General features: G+C 36.0%; 3 protein-coding genes across 3 annotated transcripts; 1 reads left to right on the top strand and 2 right to left on the bottom strand.

Moving 5' to 3' along the window:
• Positions 1–469: 469 nt before the first annotated feature.
• LOC112089797 lies at positions 470–1,781 on the bottom strand. Its single transcript, XM_024160554.1, has 3 exons — positions 1,100–1,781; positions 853–1,048; positions 470–695 (listed from the first exon to the last, which is right to left on the bottom strand). The coding sequence occupies exons 1-3, from the start codon at positions 1,779–1,781 to the stop codon at positions 470–472; spliced, it is 1,104 nt and encodes a 367-aa protein (XP_024016322.1).
• Positions 1,782–5,711: 3,930 nt separating this feature from the next.
• LOC112089660 (classical arabinogalactan protein 9) lies at positions 5,712–7,273 on the top strand. Its single transcript, XM_024160395.1, has 2 exons — positions 5,712–6,290; positions 6,957–7,273. The coding sequence occupies exons 1-2, from the start codon at positions 5,787–5,789 to the stop codon at positions 7,020–7,022; spliced, it is 570 nt and encodes a 189-aa protein (XP_024016163.1). The 5' UTR covers positions 5,712–5,786; the 3' UTR covers positions 7,023–7,273.
• A 6,568-nt stretch (positions 7,274–13,841) lies between these two features.
• Positions 13,842–14,084, bottom strand: LOC112089796. Its single transcript, XM_024160552.1, has one exon. The coding sequence runs from the start codon at positions 14,082–14,084 to the stop codon at positions 13,842–13,844; it is 243 nt and encodes an 80-aa protein (XP_024016320.1).
• Between the last annotated feature and the right edge of the window lie 3,136 nt (positions 14,085–17,220).

The following is a 17,220-nucleotide window of genomic DNA, read 5'->3' as shown; positions in this document are numbered from 1 at the left end:
GCAATGCTTGGCCAGGTCAATCTGTTGATCCAGAAAGGCCACTGATCTTGGAGTGTAATCTCCTATAACTTTACCAGCTTGAAGTCACTTCTTGTCGTTACAGACCATGACCCTCCTTCTGATTTCCTCAAGCATCTCGTCGACTGGTTTTGTTCTAGGAATTCTAATAGCTGTGTTAAATGATTCCCCCAAATTGTTTTCAAATGCATCACAATTGGAATACTCGGAAAAAAAGCCTTGCATTTGAAAACAAAGGATTCTGTGAATATTGTAAGTATAAATATATACATAAAGATGGGAAACACATTTACCTTGATCATGGACAGAAGACATTAATCTTCAAGTTCGCATGTGCTTCAGGGTCATACTCTTTCATTTCTTTTATCTCTCTGTCAAATTGTTGCGGACAGTATGGATCAGCAGCAGCCCAGAACAAGTCTTCTAGTTCTGCTCCAGAGTGTTTTTTTTTCTAATTCGCATGGACATGTCTAGCACATTCTCTGTGTTCTGCATATGGCAACAGAACCTTCACTGCCCCAATCAATTCTTTTTGTTGGTCGCTTTCCAAAGTCAGTCCATTACCCAGCCCTACACCTAAATCGTCAACCAAGTGTTCCAAAAACCACTTCCAATTTGGTGTGTTCTCAGCATCTACAATGCCCCAAGCTATTGGGAACATTTGATCATTTAGATCTCTGCCACAAGCCACTAAAAGTACACCAGTCATCCTCCACTTCATATGAGTACCGTTGAGATAAATAATCCTTCTACAAGCTGACTTCCATCTTTCTGATAGTCCAGCAAATATGTGTAGAATCTGTAGCACCTTGTTTCCCTCACCTCACATTCTACCGTAGAGCCAGGATTTGTTCTTTTAGCTCAGCCACATAGTCAAACAGCCTTGCGAATTGCTCTGCTTGATCGTTATCAAATGTTTGTAGACATCTCAACCTCGACCTCTCACATATTGTCCATGTGACATTGATATTACGGGCCAGAATCTTCAATTGCAACTGATTTGCAGAATATTCTGGATTCAACCTGAATTCTTCAATGAACAATTATACGATTCTTGCATTAGTAAGAACTGAGACCTTACCTTGCCAAGTGCAGTTATGTTCTTCTTGAAATGTTCTCACAACAACTCGATTAGAGCTGCTGTTAATTGATGCATAAAGCCTCCAAGGACACTTTCTGTCACAACAAACAGCTGTTAAACGCCTACTATCAGACTTGTGATACTTGATGTCTTTCTTCTGCTTCGCTGCATACTTAGTCACTGCCTTCTTTAAGCTCTCTATTATCCTATACTCTTGACCCAACTCAAACCTCCGATACTTAGTATCATCAATTTTGGATTTTCCATTCCCCTCGCTATCACTACTGCTATATTGGACTTCGTACGCATTCTCTCCTGCATTATCTTCAGCATCAGAATCTCCATCTTCAAGAATTTTTACTTTTAAATAACCTTCGCCTTTGTCTTCAGACAATGAAGGATTTACAACACCAACACGTCGACGAATGTATGGATCATCTTCTCGGACTAGATATAAAGTTAATGCACCTGTCTCGACACCATAGTGAACCACTCTCGTCAGCATCACATCGTCTTCAAGGTCCCCTTTCATATCCGGCATATCAGGTGGATACCAAGAACACATCCTCATGTTGTCCTCGTACCCGAGATATCCTGTAACCAGCACCAGAATCTTCTTAAGGGTAAACCCTTCACTGCAGTGTTTACCCCCAAAATGACTCTCAACCCAGATAAACGTCATCAGGTGACCAATACCCTCCAACAAAAATGTACAGATCGAAACTGCAAAATATATCGAAATATTAGTTCAACAACCTCTACCAAAAATCGAAAGGAAAAAAAAAACAGACTAAAAGGTTCCATATACGTACCTCATTAGACAGACTCAAATTCTCCTCCAATAGATTTTGGTCTCCGCAATTTCTCTTTCACAGCTTCGACCCGATTATTCTCTTCGAAGCTGCCGATTTCTCATTCAGATCTACCAATTAGAACCGACTTAAAGCCCCTAAAGCCAAACAAGGGCATAAATCGATTTCATTTTCCTCAAATCATTGAGTTTCCTTAATTCAATTTCCCTAAATTCTATTTCACTCAAACCCTAATTTATGATTTCCCCTAAATTGAGTAAATGTAACCGTAATGAACAACAACATGTCGTTTTCGAATGTAAAAACAACAACACAAATAATAAAACATGTCGTTTTACTCTTGCTTAAACTCTGCGTTTGGACTTATGTTGGTTTTTAAACAGAATCTCTCTATGCCACGTCATCGATATGGGCTTGGGCTGTTTAACGGGTGACTTCGTGTGTGGAGACATTGACTTGCATTTTTGCGAGCTCATGGGTTATCTTGCAAAAAAAATAAAGGTGCTGGGTTTTTTTGCATTGAACCCTTATTACTAATAATACTTTTTATTTATAAATTTTATGATTAAACCTCACTTATTTTATTCCTCCCAAAACTTCCATAATTATAATTAGGGTTTAGATATCCTATGGTATATATGAAGATATCTCTTTTGGATAACATACTGTTCACTAATAAAGTTGGGTTTATCCTTGACTAGGGTTTAAAGTAGTCTCATTCAAGTTATTATCATCTTGTTAGATAGTTATGTTATTATATTTGTATTCTTACACAATAATTTGTGATTTTTTTAAGAACACCCACCTATGGCCATACTCTTATTGTCGATTATGAGATTCTAATTCAAGGAGGATTATGCTAGCAATAGAGGTTTATTTTTTTGAGTTTGAAAGTTTAGAGTTTAGGGTTTAAAATATATTTTTCATTTTTTTGATAAAAAAATGTATGATTGAATTTAATTAGATTTTCGATTGTTTTATAAAATTTATTTAAATGTCACAATCTATAAAATTTAATATATATGTGTCATATTTTATAAATTTATATTAACAAATTATTTTATATCTAGAAAATTTATAACATTGATGTTTCTACTTTATGTAGTTTCCGGAGTCATCTTAAATCCATCAATGTTATCCAAAAATCTTATATCTGTCAGAAATCTTCGAAAAAGTTTTTTTCCAACAGATTTCTTACAGTCTTTTCTGTAAAAAATCACATGTTTATTTTTGGTATAAATTCTATACTAACTTTGGAACTACAGTTTTAAATAGGGTATCTGATTCATCTCGTCATGTAATTACTATACGTAAAAGTGTTTGATATGTGCCTTGATTTTTGTTCGAGGATTTTTGGTCTTTTTGAGGCAAGTTTCCTACAAAAAATAAACGTGAAGGCTCGGAAAATACGATGGTGGGATATTTTCCGATGGATCTCCGACGGTCAAGTTAGAAAATGGTTTAAAGAAAGACTACAAAATGGTAAATCAGAGAAATGGAAATGAGATTGGAAAACGGAAAGAAAAGCTGGCAGAAAGCTCTTAAGAAGGGCTGAGTCTATGAAGACCTGAGTTTGGTAGGCTTTTGAGGTGGAAAAGAGAAGAAGTGTAAGAGTTTGTGGGTGAAAATGCTTCATGGTTTAGGAACCACCGTAGAGTAGAAGTGAGAAAGTGGTCAGAATGATGACCGGAAAATGAAAGTGTGGTGACTTTCGAGTTATGAGTATCTAGAGAGATAACATAAGCTCGAAGGTATCAAAAGAGTGAACCCATTTCTCGTTAGAAAGTGTTAAATATTTAGAGAATTTTACCTGACCCGAACTAGTATACCGGATTAGACCTGGGGTTGTTGCTTTTGCGGGTCGGTCTGGGATCCATCACGATGAGATACGAATCTTGTTGCTTGCATCATGCTTCTGACGGTGTTACGAACTTTTTGGCGTCTTCTGCCTGCTACGAGACCGACTCTTAGCGCGTCTCTTTCGCCTTCAGCGTATGGGTTGAGTTTGGCAGTTTTGACGCGGTATAGCCTTTGCTGAGCCATTGTCTTTCTCTGTATTCCACGAGTGGTTACTATCACCTGACATGTGTACGCACTGAACATTAAATGTTGATCTCATGGGTTTACAAGAGTATTGGCAATCGAATCAGTCAAACTCATATTCTAATTATCGAATTGAGGAAACTTGAATAATGCTTTTCTGCTCAAGAAGATATTTATACCTGATTTGGGTCCTTTGATACTAGGACCAGTCTGTCGAGGTTGTCTTGCTGGCTGTTTCTTTTCTCAGGTATCTATGTCGGTTACTCTTTCTTATACCCCAATTTTTCCAGATCGTTAAGCTTAGGTCTAAGACATAAGAAAGATAATTTTTTCCTTCTCCTGGCCACTCAATTCCCGATTTTCTTGTCTCTAATAGTGTGGCATCCGCTATCAAGTACGAGGAACCCAAAAACATGTAGCCTTTCATGCTGGGTCTTCCAAATTTGATGGATTCGAGACCTGGTGTTATATGCTTATGTCGTATTGGGTTAAAATTATTATAAAACTTAATTTAGTCTGGAAAAAATATACTTACGAAAAAATTATAGGCACTATGGTACAAGTACACAATTCTCCTACATTGAAAAATCAAATTTATCCTTAACAATATGTATGCTATGTAAAAATAACCATTTTAGAAAAACTTTTTCCTTCTTTATGCAACTTTTCTAATTTAAAAAATCCATTTGCTATATTTCATAATACAAACTATACACTAATAAACCTAATTGATTCTATATTTATATATTTATTTGTGAAGTGGGAGTAACATTGTGCTGTCTGGAAGAGCACATGAATAATAATAGCAGTATAGCACCAAACAAAATAAGAATCCAAAACTCGTCAAATAATTGAAATAAATATTATTCGATCTGTTCAAAAGCATCCATCGAAACGCACAACAAACCCAACCTGACCCTACCTTCGACATGCTATCACCTAAACTACTCCATCACTCTACCCTTACTCATTTCATAAGGAACAAACATTTTTCTTTTACTGTCATTTTCCAAATAAAGGACTAAACTTTGTTTGTAAGGAAATCTTATCTTTCTTTTACACACTTATATACTTATACTCCAATTTACGTTCATCTTTATATGGCAACATTATGTATATATATATATATAAGTGGATAAATTTCAAATTAAAAATTTTCAAAACTTATAAAATAGAATGTATTTTTGCCATTGAAAAAAATATAAAAAAAGAATACATGCGGAAGCTAAATGGTGATAAGCTCATGTATTTGTATTTTTTTCTTTGTTTCAGTTTTGGTTTCATTAATATAACAACAGATGGAAGAAGAAAAAACCTTTGACAAACAACCGGAATTTTCTACCTTTACAACCAAAGTACTCGATCACACACACTTGATTTTTATTTGCCAACTTTGCCATCATTTTTCTGTCCTCTATTGACATTTTGTCAATTCGTTAGGTGTTCTCAATAATTATGTATCCGGTGAGATCCTAAAAACTTTTTTCTTGTTACTAACATAAGCACCTAAGCTAAATTTTGGTAATACATGTTTGGAAATTTGAGTAACTTGGAAGTTTTATGCTCTTTGATAAATACAACTCATACACATCCCATCATCATAATTTGATAAACTCGCCAACGTGTCAACAGATCTATCACCGCCAACTCTCACATGGCATCGTGGGTCTTGTATTATACACACTAGAGAGCTTCAATACGACGCTATGTATTTGCGTTTTGATGTGATTCCTACTTTTCCTATTTAAATAAATTCCTCACTTTCTTCCTTTTACATTTTCTCACACTGAAAAATCACTCAGAGAAAAAACAAGGAAAGAAACTAAAAAAGAATGGGTAGGCAATTTGTTATCGTTGCGATCTGTATCGTCCTCGTCGCCGGCGTCGGAGGTCAAGCTCCGTCTTCACCACCAACCGCTACACCAGCACCACCGACTCCAACAACTCCACCACCAGCAATGACTCCTCCTCCTGTCTCAGCTCCTCCACCAGTCACCACTTCTCCTCCTCCAGTCACCACCGCTCCTCCTCCGGCTACTCCTCCTCCAGTCTCTTCTCCACCACCTGCATCTCCTCCTCCTCCAGTCGCATCTCCTCCTCCCGCTACTCCTCCTCCAGTCGCATCTCCTCCTCCAGCTACTCCTCCTCCCGTCTCAACTCCTCCTCCAGCTCCTCTCGCTTCCCCTCCCGCTCAAGTTCCAGCTCCTGCTCCGACCAAAAAGCCAGATTCTCCTTCTCCGTCGCCGTCTTCAAGCCCTCCTTCTCCGGCGACTGATGCTCCGGGACCAAGCATCGATTCTCTATCTCCAGGACCTGCCATCGATTCGAATGACCAGGTCCTTAAACTCTTCCTTCTCTGTTTCACTTTGAGTAGATCTTGAACAATGCGTTTCAGATCTGAGATGTTTTGACTTTGAAACTTGTTAATTAAGTAACAATGGTTAATCACTGATTAGATCTAAACCAATCTTAACACTTTTGAGTTTAGAATACATGATTAGTGGTAGTTTAGCAAAGTTTATGCTAATGTGCGCCGTAATGAGTTTGATCTGCATGGTAAGCGCAATTTAGCATAGATTATGCTAATGTGCGCCGGTATCGGGTTTGCCTACTTCGGACCGTTGCTTGCTGCATCTGTCTCGAGATCTTCGAACTTGTGCCGTGGCGCGTGGGGTGCAAAAGTCACGTGAGTTTGTCAGTATGCACGTGAACAAATTAATAACTGCCACGTGTTGTTATGTCGGAACCAACAACAATTGTTTTAAAAGTAAATCTGGAGGTTTTAGTCATAAAATAAAATAGTCAAAAGCATAAAAAAGGATTCTCCTAAATCTGCTGTCGAAGATTACTTTAAGTTAGGACCCCTAGATTTTAGAATCTTTCCAAAAGTAACCCCATATTAAATAATTTATCTAAATAAGTCCCATTTTCGAAATAAAGTAACATCATGCTTCTGTAACGGGTAAAATGAAATGTTGATTCCAAAATCTTATGTTTTGCAGAATGGAGCGAGCAAGACAGTTTCGAGCTTGGTACTTGGATCTGTTCTTGTCTGGTTTATGATCTAAGCAAGGAGTCTTTCATGCGGTGTTTCCTTGCATTTATTTTTATGTCGTCTATGTTTTGTTCCATTGTTATTACTTTGGGGACTGAATTCTTTTGGGATTTATTATCTTTTGGAGAGGATATTATTGAGAGTTGAGATGGAGATCAGGATATTTTGTTTGGAGATATTTTTGTGGCTTCCCTTCTCATTCTATTTGATTATTAGTGTATTGAATTCCTTTTTCTTGATGTCTATTATATCCCTTTTTATTTTGTCTCGACTTCTTCTTGCTTGATGTTAAACACTAGCTGGTATATTAAACGTAAACATATACTACTAAATTACGAATCAACTCTGAAGAACATTCAAAGAGAGTGAGTTGAAGTTACATTCAAAGATACATGTAACGGTTAACATATCTAATCACCGGCTAGCTCGTAAAAAATCTTATCTAACATGAGTTGAAGTTCCTGATATAGCAAAACCGACTTTTAGTGATTTAGTAATGAGATCATTAAAAAAAATTCTCAGACTTTTAATCACTTAGCAATGAAACTACTTCAGGTTATAGGCATTTACAATTAGCTCAAACTTCAAGTTATAATAGTCAATTTTCAGTTAGCTTAAGACTCTGAACTTACCATAGGATTGTAAGTTTAGAGTACATTATTTTGGAAGTGATTCCTAACATTTATATGTTAATGATATTCATGATGAACAGAAAGAGAAATAATATTATATAAAGAACAATTTTTTGGTTCATTCTTAAGGGTGAACTATTTTTATTTTTTATTTTTTTTCAATATCCAATCACTATTGGTCTGTTAAGGGAATGGTTCGAAAGACCCCCTTAACTGGCTCATTATGAATGATTTGGGAAAATATAAAGCCTTTTACTCGAGCTTTTTTCGCAAGATTATCCGCTCGGATATTTGAACTTCTGGAAATATGGGAGAGAGAGAAGTCCAAAAAGCTTTCTCGTAGGATCCGGAAGATTTCCAACTCTGAAAGGAAGAATGGCCAATCTGATGGGGATTCTGCCATGTTTACCAGATCCAAGCATTCGGTCTAAAAGTGGACGGATAAGATCTGTCTATCTCTCACACAAGACATTGCCCATAAGAGGCTCTCCAATTCGGCATGAAAGACCGAGAGACTTCTGCGGCAGCCTTGAAGACCAAAAATCTCATCATTCCTCTCCTTCTTCAGGCACCACCCGAGCCCACTAACGATGCCGTTCTCTATCCAGGATGCATCGACCTAGCAAATCGGGAACCTCTGGTCATCAGGTAGAGATATCGGAGTTAAAGGAATGGTAGTAGTTTCATCTATTGCGTCCTCGTCTTCTTCCGGTTTGCTTGCACTCCTCCAGCTTTCTGCTTCGAATTTTGCGTGGATTAAAGTATCTACCGGGGAAATTTCTTTCCCGTTAAAGATCTTGTCGTTCCTCGCTTTCCAATCCAAGGATAAACATCCTTTTGTGGATCTGTCATGCCTATCTCTTTTGTTTGCCAAAAGAGGAAGCTCATATTTTGGTAAATAGAGGTACTCGAAAAGAGGTCCGGAAGGGACGGAAAGTCCGATAACGCCCAGACTTGTAAAGCCGGGGGACATAAGAATAGAAGATGGTTAATAGATTCTTCAGGGTTCCCGCAGCAGGGGCAACGCCTATCCGATCCCATATGCCTGCGAGTCAGGTTTTGGCAAGTAGCAATACATCCTGATAAAGCTTGCCACATGAAATGTTTCATTTTTTCAGGTGTACGTACTTTCCAAACATAACTTTGAAGGGCTGTGATACTTGGTTCTCCCACGTCCTCTGAATTTTGTGCAAGCTTCGCTCTTCTAATCAAATCATACCCCGTTTTAACCGAATATATCCTTGATTTAGTGTGGTTCCATGCATATCCGTCTAGGGTACGATTCCTACTAGGTCTCAACCCAAGGATAAGCGAGACATCCTCAGGTTGGAAGCACTCTCTCAGGAGAGACTCATCCCACTGTTTTGTATCTTGGTTGATAAGGTGATATACTAACATTCCTGGATCTTGAAAGCCGATCTGGGGGGCTACTCTTGGAGCTCGAGCACTGGCATCGGGAATCCAAGGCTCACTCCAAACTCTAGTGTTCAATGCCGACCCGATTGTCTTCTTGAGTCCCAATTTGAGATATGGTTTGGCGACCAACATACTCCTCCATCCATAAGATGGTGAGTAGACATTTCAGTCCTCTAATGGGTCCCATTGTCGAAAGTATCTTCCTCTTAGCACTCGGGCCAGAAGAGAATTCAGATACTGAATGATTCTCCATAGCTGTTTAGCTAGCAGAGCTAGGTTAAAATCATTAAGGTCCCTAAATCCAAGGCTTCCCATATCCTGGGGAATGCAAATCTTGTCCCAAGCAATCCATTGTATTCCACTGCTATTTTGTTTCGAACTCCACCAAAAATTGCCAATGGCGCTGCGTAGCTTGTCTATTATCCCCTGTGGAAGAAGAAAACAAGACATGACGTAGGTCGGAACGGCTTGAGCCACTGATTTGATCTGAATCTCTTTTCCGCCTTTGGAGAAAAGTCTTGCAGACCAATTATTAACCCGGGTGCTTAGGCGGTCATGGACAAATGAGAAGACTTTCTTCTTTGATACGCAGATTTGTTCAAGGAGACCAAGATACATACCCAAGCCACCTTCTGTCCAGATACCGATAGTATTTTTAATAGCTCGTTTTTGATTCGGATCCACTCTATTTCCGAACATGATGGATGATTTGCCCAGGTTGAGTTATTGTCCCGATGCCGTTCTGTAAGTGTTTAATATTCTGAGAATCTTTGCCCCCTGATGATGAATGGTCGCTTTACAGAAAAAACAGGCTATCATCAGCAAAAAGTAGGTGGGACACTGGAGGACTTGCTTAGGCTACCTTCAGCCCAGAAATACGCTCTTCTTCCTCAGCACCTTTGAGGAGGGAAATAAGGCCTTCTGTGCACAAAATAAAGAGAAACGAGGAGAGAGGATCTCCTTGCCTTAATCCCCTTGATGGTCTAATGTGTCCTTTTGGTTTGCCATTAATAAGGACTTGATATGAGACCGAGGAGATGCAAAACATAAGTAACTCAACCCATCTTGCAGAGAAACCTAGCTTAATCAGGAGGGCTTCAATGAAACTCCATTCAACCCGATCATAAGCTTTGCTCATATCAGTCTTTATAGCCATAAAGTTTTCTCTACAAATGGGATTGGTACGAATTGCATGAAAGTTTTCTTGGGTTAACAAGATGTAGTTAGTTATAAGCCATCTAGCCATGAAGGCCGATTGTGTTTCCGAGATAATGTTTGGTAGTGTCTTTTTGAGCCATTTACACATAAGTTTTGATATGATCTTCTAACTCACATTACAGAGACTGATTGGGCAAAATTCTGTCATCGCTTTGGGTTTGTTTTGTTCGGAATTAGACAAATGTTGGTCTGGTTGAGTCTATGGTCAAAAGTTCCGTTGAAAAAGTCTTTGACAAGTTTTACTATGTCCTGGCGTAGGAAAGGCCAGAATTTTTGGTAGAATTTACGTGTCATTCCATCAGGCCCAGGAGCCTTATTCGGGTTAATATCGAAAATGGTTTCCTTTATTTCTTTTTTTTTCGGTTGGATCCTTCAGTAGTAATTGGTTTGCATTATTCGATACTTTCTCGGTGATAAACCGGAGCGAAATGGCCAGGTCAGAGGGAATAGATGAGGAGAAGAGCTCTTGAAAATACGTGGAGGCCACCCGTTCAATCCCTCTTGCATTTTCCACCAATTGTCCATTGTTATCTCTGAGAGAGACAATACGGTTTCGGGCTCTCCTTTGCTTAGTGAGAGCATGAAAGAATTTTGTGTTTTTATCTCCGTTCTTGTGCCATTTTTCCGGCTCTTCTGTTGCTAAAAAGATTTCTTCTTCCCGGAGGGCATTGCAGAGTTTTCTCCTAATGTTTTTAATTTCCTCTAGCGTTGTATCATCATCATCTTGAACAAAGTCCAATTGATTTAATTCTTCGATCATCTTTTCGAATTAGTCTAGTTGGATTTTTTCCAGATGGAGATGTTTTTCCGGCATTGTGACACTTTCGGGTGGATATCTCGACGTGAAATTCCATCAAAAGGACCCAACCCGGAAATGAGTATCTCTTTGAATCCTGGTTTTCCAATCCATCGTTTATCAAAACGAAATGATTTTTTTCTTCTTTGAAGTGTCAGATTTTATCATAGTTAGGACTGGTCGATGATCTGATCCTCAGAGTTTCAAGTACTCCGCAGATGAGTGGGGGAAAATAGAAAGATATTCTTCGTTTCCAAGTGCTCTATCCAGGGTGAACCTCTATGTTCACCTCCTTCTATTATAACCAATCAAAATATGCCATGTAAGATTTAAAGTGAATTAAAAAAATAAAAAAATAAAAATAAAATGGATAAACGAATTAATAATAATATAATCAAAAATTTTAATTTTCAAATATTAAATTCTAATTACTATACCCTAAACTATAATATATAAATTAAAAAATATATAAAAATAAAAACTAAGTCTAAATCCTAAATCCAAATATTTAATTTTTTTAAGAAATTAAAAATAAAAACTAAACCCTAAATTATAAATTCAAATATTAAATTTATTAAAAAATTAAAAATAAATAATAAATCCTAAATCCAAATCCCTAAACCCAAACATTTATTTTAATAATAAAAAATAAACATTAAATCATAAGTCCTAAATCCAAATATATATTATTAAAATTAATGTTTGGGTTTAGGGATTAGTGTTTAAGATTTAATTTTTATTTTTTAATTTTTTTTAAAATTTAATATTTAGATTTAGGGTTTAGAATTTAGTTTTTATTTTTAATTTTTTAAAAAAATTTAAATATTTGGGTTTAGGATTTAGACTTAGTTTTATTTGTTTCTTTAATTTATAGATTATAGTTTAGGTTATAGATATTATAGTTTAATATTTTAAAATTAAAATTTTGACTCTTTTTTATTAATTTGTTTGTTTATTTATTTTTATTTGTTATTTTTATAATTTACTTTGTATCTTATAGGGCTTCTTTCACATATGACCCACAAATTGAAGTCAAATGCAAATCTAACCTCTTTTTTCTCCCTCTTCAACATTAGCCATTTTCTCTCTACTATCTCCCTAAAGCCACATATAATAACGTAAATGCCATTATGTTTATAATTATCGATTTTTTAAAGAAATTTAAAAAAGACACAACCATCTTACGATATATCAAGTATTCACGAAAATGCCATCATCTTCAATTTCGCCAACTACCATTACCAACCAAAATTGAAGCTCTTAATACTTGCCCATCCGCATTTGAAGCTCTAAATACTTATTTGGCAGCTCAGAACCGAGGGGGTCAAGGGGCGGCAATGAAAATCTGAGGATATGCAACTTGATGAAACACAGAGGAGATGAGTCCCCGCAAATCCCATAGCGCAAAAAAAATGTATACTTTCCAAAGTTTGAACAGAGCGAGAAAACAAACATGAATCCAACAAGATTAGATTTGGAGATTTGCTCCATGATGAATACCTTGACTCGGACGAGGAAGCCTGAAGTTTCTTTAACCGGAAAAACGCTGGAAAGAACCGTCCTTAAAAATAAATCACTGCCCGAGCAGCTCTCTTCAGCGTGGAGAATAAGATCACACAACCTTAATTTTTGTGGGCCTTTAAATCCAAAAATCATGTAGATACCAATTTGGGCAGGCCCATCCAAAAGTTGGACTAGGCCCACACTATTGAAGCTTCGGGGAAGATGATCATGTCCATAAGTTTGGAGGATATACTAACGCTGAGAGCTTTGCTGGTAGACAGGACGCCGGAATAGATGTCACCGGAGGATTCAAACACGGTGGCAAAAAACTCAAAGCCGATTGCTTTGTCAGAGGCTCCCAACTTAACTTTCCGATGCAGATAGCCCTCGAATCTGCTTGAGAGAGTTTGGAGAGAAACGCAGCGGCAGCAACAACATATCTAGTGAGAAATTCGACAATGACGGGGGCAGGAAGATAAAGGGTGTGCCACAAAAGAGTGTAATGGCGGAGAATTTTGGGGCGGAGAGAGGGCAAGGCAGTGAGACAGCAAAAGAGGAAGATGGCGTGATGGTGTGTCGGAGCGAAGGTGAGACGGTGAGGATGCCGAGACAGTGATGCCGATGCTGTGCCGGTGATGCCGTGATGATGAGAGAGAGCAGAATTTTGAGAGACTTAGCGAAGCAGAGTAAATGGTGGAGGAAAGAAGATATTGTCAGCGCTTGACTCACGGCCAAGGCCGAAGCAAGGCTCGACCCAACCCCAAGCTGAAGAGGAGAAAAAAACAGATAGAAATCTATCGGAGGAGATGAGATTTGATCGGAAAATTGACTGTGCGGTTATCTTGGGGAAAATGCCCGAGAGAAAATAGTTAGGACGAACTCGATAAACAGCGCTCTTAATTTCTTAATTATCTTTTTACATTAGCATAGCTAATCTCTTTTAATTTGATTTTTTTTCTAAGAGGATAATGTAGTTTTCTTCATTTGGAACCTATTATGATAGCATACTAATTGGCTTAAAATATTTTGCATATACAAATAAAACAATTTTTACACAGAAAAAAAGGAATTAGAAATAATAATGTGAAATCGGTTCATTGCAATCATCTGTTTAGATGTTCTCAACTGATACTCTGCACGATATTATTTTTTATATATAATAAAATAATTATATATAAATGAAATATGAATTAAACCAATGATACAATATACAGTATATAACTTGTGCATAGAAAAAAAAAAACAATTTGTTGGTCGAGCTTTCCAATTACCGACATACCCAACTAAATGCTCTGCAGAACCTTTTTACAGGATCATTATAACGTCGTTGGCGAACGATGTATTGCTCATTATTCAATGGATTGCAAATAATCTTGCAAGGGTTGTCACATATTGCTGGAGTCGCTTTTTTTGATGCTTTCATGCACTGATTTGTGACACAATCTTTTACACACACATCCATCTTGTTGGAATGAGAGACTTGTATTGAAAACAACATTTGAGTTGCCATAATGTAAATATATAATGTGGATTTGCAAACTTTCAGTTGTATCGTGGTTTGAAACGAGATGATTTGGTGAGAATGTTGAGTTGATCTAAGATGGATTATATAGTAAGAATAATTTTTGGAGACTTTAGAAGTTACTAATTATAACGAGGTCAATTTTGCTTTTGTTTTTCTTTATTAGGTAAATATATCGATTGATTTTTCGACAACTTAGGTGTGTTTTATGGTTTTGGCCATCTAAACAGCTATTTGGTATGAATTATTTAGTAACTAATAAATAGCATACACAACACATGCAAATACATTTTGTTTTTTAAATTTAATAAAATAATTATGAATATATATATATATATATATATATATATGACAAAAGATTACACGTGATTATTCAACAAAATATGATCATCTTTTATGTGCCAAATTGACGGCCAAATAAAAGGAATTTTAGAGTGAATAAGATTAATATTCACGAGACATGAAAAAATTGGGGATCTAACTATAACCCCACAACAAATGAAAATCTCTGTTGCCAAGGTTAGCAGAAAATACCAAATAACCCTTCTTAATTTCTTTTATATAAGCGTTAATTTTTTGTAATAAGGAACATGATAATTTTATAGAGTGAGTATAGGTGGGGCAAATATCTGTGATATTTTTTTACATATAATATCAACTACACAATACTTTTCCACTCAAGCGAGCAAGAATTGCTGAGATATGTAAAAAATTGCTTAGACAAACGTGCATACATCTAACTTTTATGTTGGTGCTGTTAATTGATATGTTATAGACTAATAACGCTTGGATATGTCTAACAAAAACATATATAGCATACATCACATATATTAGAATTATGGTAACATAAATGATAATCTAATAGTTAGTTTGATAAGAAGTTTATTAACGCAAGTAATTAATCAATTATCACAGATTTCACATCTTTGGATACAATATTAGCTGCGTCAAAAGTAACATTATAAATGCATCCTTAACAATTTTATTATATATTTTATCCATCTGAATATCACCGATAAATAATTTGTTGTTTCGATAACTTTGATGTTAGATATCCAACATATTTATTATCTGTATAATGAATTTGTTAGTAAATATGTAATTAATTACCAAAACCTGATTTATTACTTTCTGATACAAAAATTGGTAACCTCATTGTTATTCATCAAAATCAATATCATTAACATAATAAAAATAATAATGTTATCAGATAAGAATCACATTACTTTGTTAACATTGGAATTATCTATCCACTATATTTGTTATACATATAAGCATACCATTTACGAATGTTCAAATCAATATCGTGAACAACAATAATAATAAAACTATCAGATAATAATTATGTTACTTTGTTAACAGAAACAAATACAATAACCAAACTTTATTACTCTTTTACAGATTTTGTTATCCAAAATATGTTAACTATTAAAGTATCTACTATTATAATAGAATCACCTTGGCGACCAATTCACCAGCCCAGTCAAGCTGTCCGCGCCGAGTCTCTGACCACTAATCCTCATGCACATTTTTTGTAACCAGAAGTCAACTCCAAGCAGATCCAACACGATAAAATCGGGCCGTGTAAGCCCAAACTAGTTATATCTAGAGAAACCCTTAAGCTCTTCTACCACCACCAATTGACGCGAGGAGACACCGTTGAGAAGCCAACCATACTGGTAAAAAAAGCACATATGCAGATCTGATTTAGAGAGAGAGAGAGATGATCTATGCCCGTGTCGATCCTGATGCTAGAATAGTCGCAGAGCTGGTAATCAGTGAAAAACCCAAATCAGATATGTTCTTGCGAATGATGTTTGCTAAGTTTCTGATAATATATCGATTCTTTGAGAGAGATTGAGAGTTACTATTTGGTTTGGGAAGCGAAACACTTGTTTGGAAAATTGTAGTGGAGATAAATTCTCTCTCTTCTTATCGATATAATTACATCTATTTAGTAGTCTGACATAATATCTCACATAGGATTAGGGTGATGTAGTCTAATGTGTAGGGGCTTTTCTGTATATAAAAAAAATGAACAGTGCAGGAAACAGTGTAACGTTAGTTTTGCAAATATGATGTTAAGCTGCGTCAAAGGATGCAAATTCTCAGAATTTTATGCACATGGCTTCATTTCGATGGAAAAGAATGAAGAGAGTAGACAAAGAGAGGGAGCCATATTTAAAAAGACAATTACTATAAGTATTTTTAGTGAAAAAACCCCTCAACTAAGTTTGAATCGGATAAAAACCCTTCAACTATTTTTTTAAAGTAAAAACTCCTTAACTAAGTTTTCGTAATGATTTAGCCCCTCCGTGAACAGCACCGTCAAATCTTAACAAATCGTTCTTTTTTAGCAAAAACTACATGATTTTTACTATAAACAACAAGCTTTTTGAAAACCAGATATAAAAATTCCAAATTAAACCTAATCTTTATAATTCCCAAATTCTTAAACCTAAATTAATGAACTCTAATTTTTGAAAGTGTGATTCTAAGTAGTTTTTATAGTTTGGAAGTCAATTGGGTGAGATTGGAAATGATTTGTTGTGTTGATTAAAACGAATTTGAGAGAAAAGCCCGTGAACTGAGAGAAATATTTTCGCAAATTGGGAGAAAGAGGAGAAAAAATCACAAATCTGAAGCTTGGAAGAAGATGAGGCAACTGTTTTACTTTGATCTTTAAAACATTGTTCTTCTTCTTCTTCCAACAAGTTTACTTAGAAGAAGAATTTAAGAGATTTTTAAATTGAATGAGCAACCCTAATTTATAAATTGGGGATTTTTAGTTTCAAATCGATTTTGAGTTTTCTTTTATTGAAGTCATTTCGTTTTTTTTGTAAAATACAAAACACCACGTTTTCATTTAACTGTAATCCGTTAAGATTTGATGGTATTGTTTTCAGAGGGGCTAAATCATTACGAAAACTTAGTTAAGGGGTTTTTGCATTACAAAAATAGTTGAGAGGTTTCTATCCGATTCAAACTTGGTTGAGAGGTTTTTTCACTAAAAACCCTTACTATAAAGTCATAAAAGTTTCATTTCATTACTAGAATGTATCTAACGTTTGAAAAATTACTAGAATATTTTTCAAAGCCAAAAATACCCATAAAATCTTTATTT

Source organism: Eutrema salsugineum, unplaced genomic scaffold, assembly GCF_000478725.1.
Source record: "Eutrema salsugineum unplaced genomic scaffold, Eutsalg1_0 scaffold_11, whole genome shotgun sequence".
NCBI lineage: Eukaryota > Viridiplantae > Streptophyta > Magnoliopsida > Brassicales > Brassicaceae > Eutrema > Eutrema salsugineum.
Note: the sequence above shows the minus strand (reverse complement) of the source record. Positions and strands in the feature narration are given on the sequence as shown.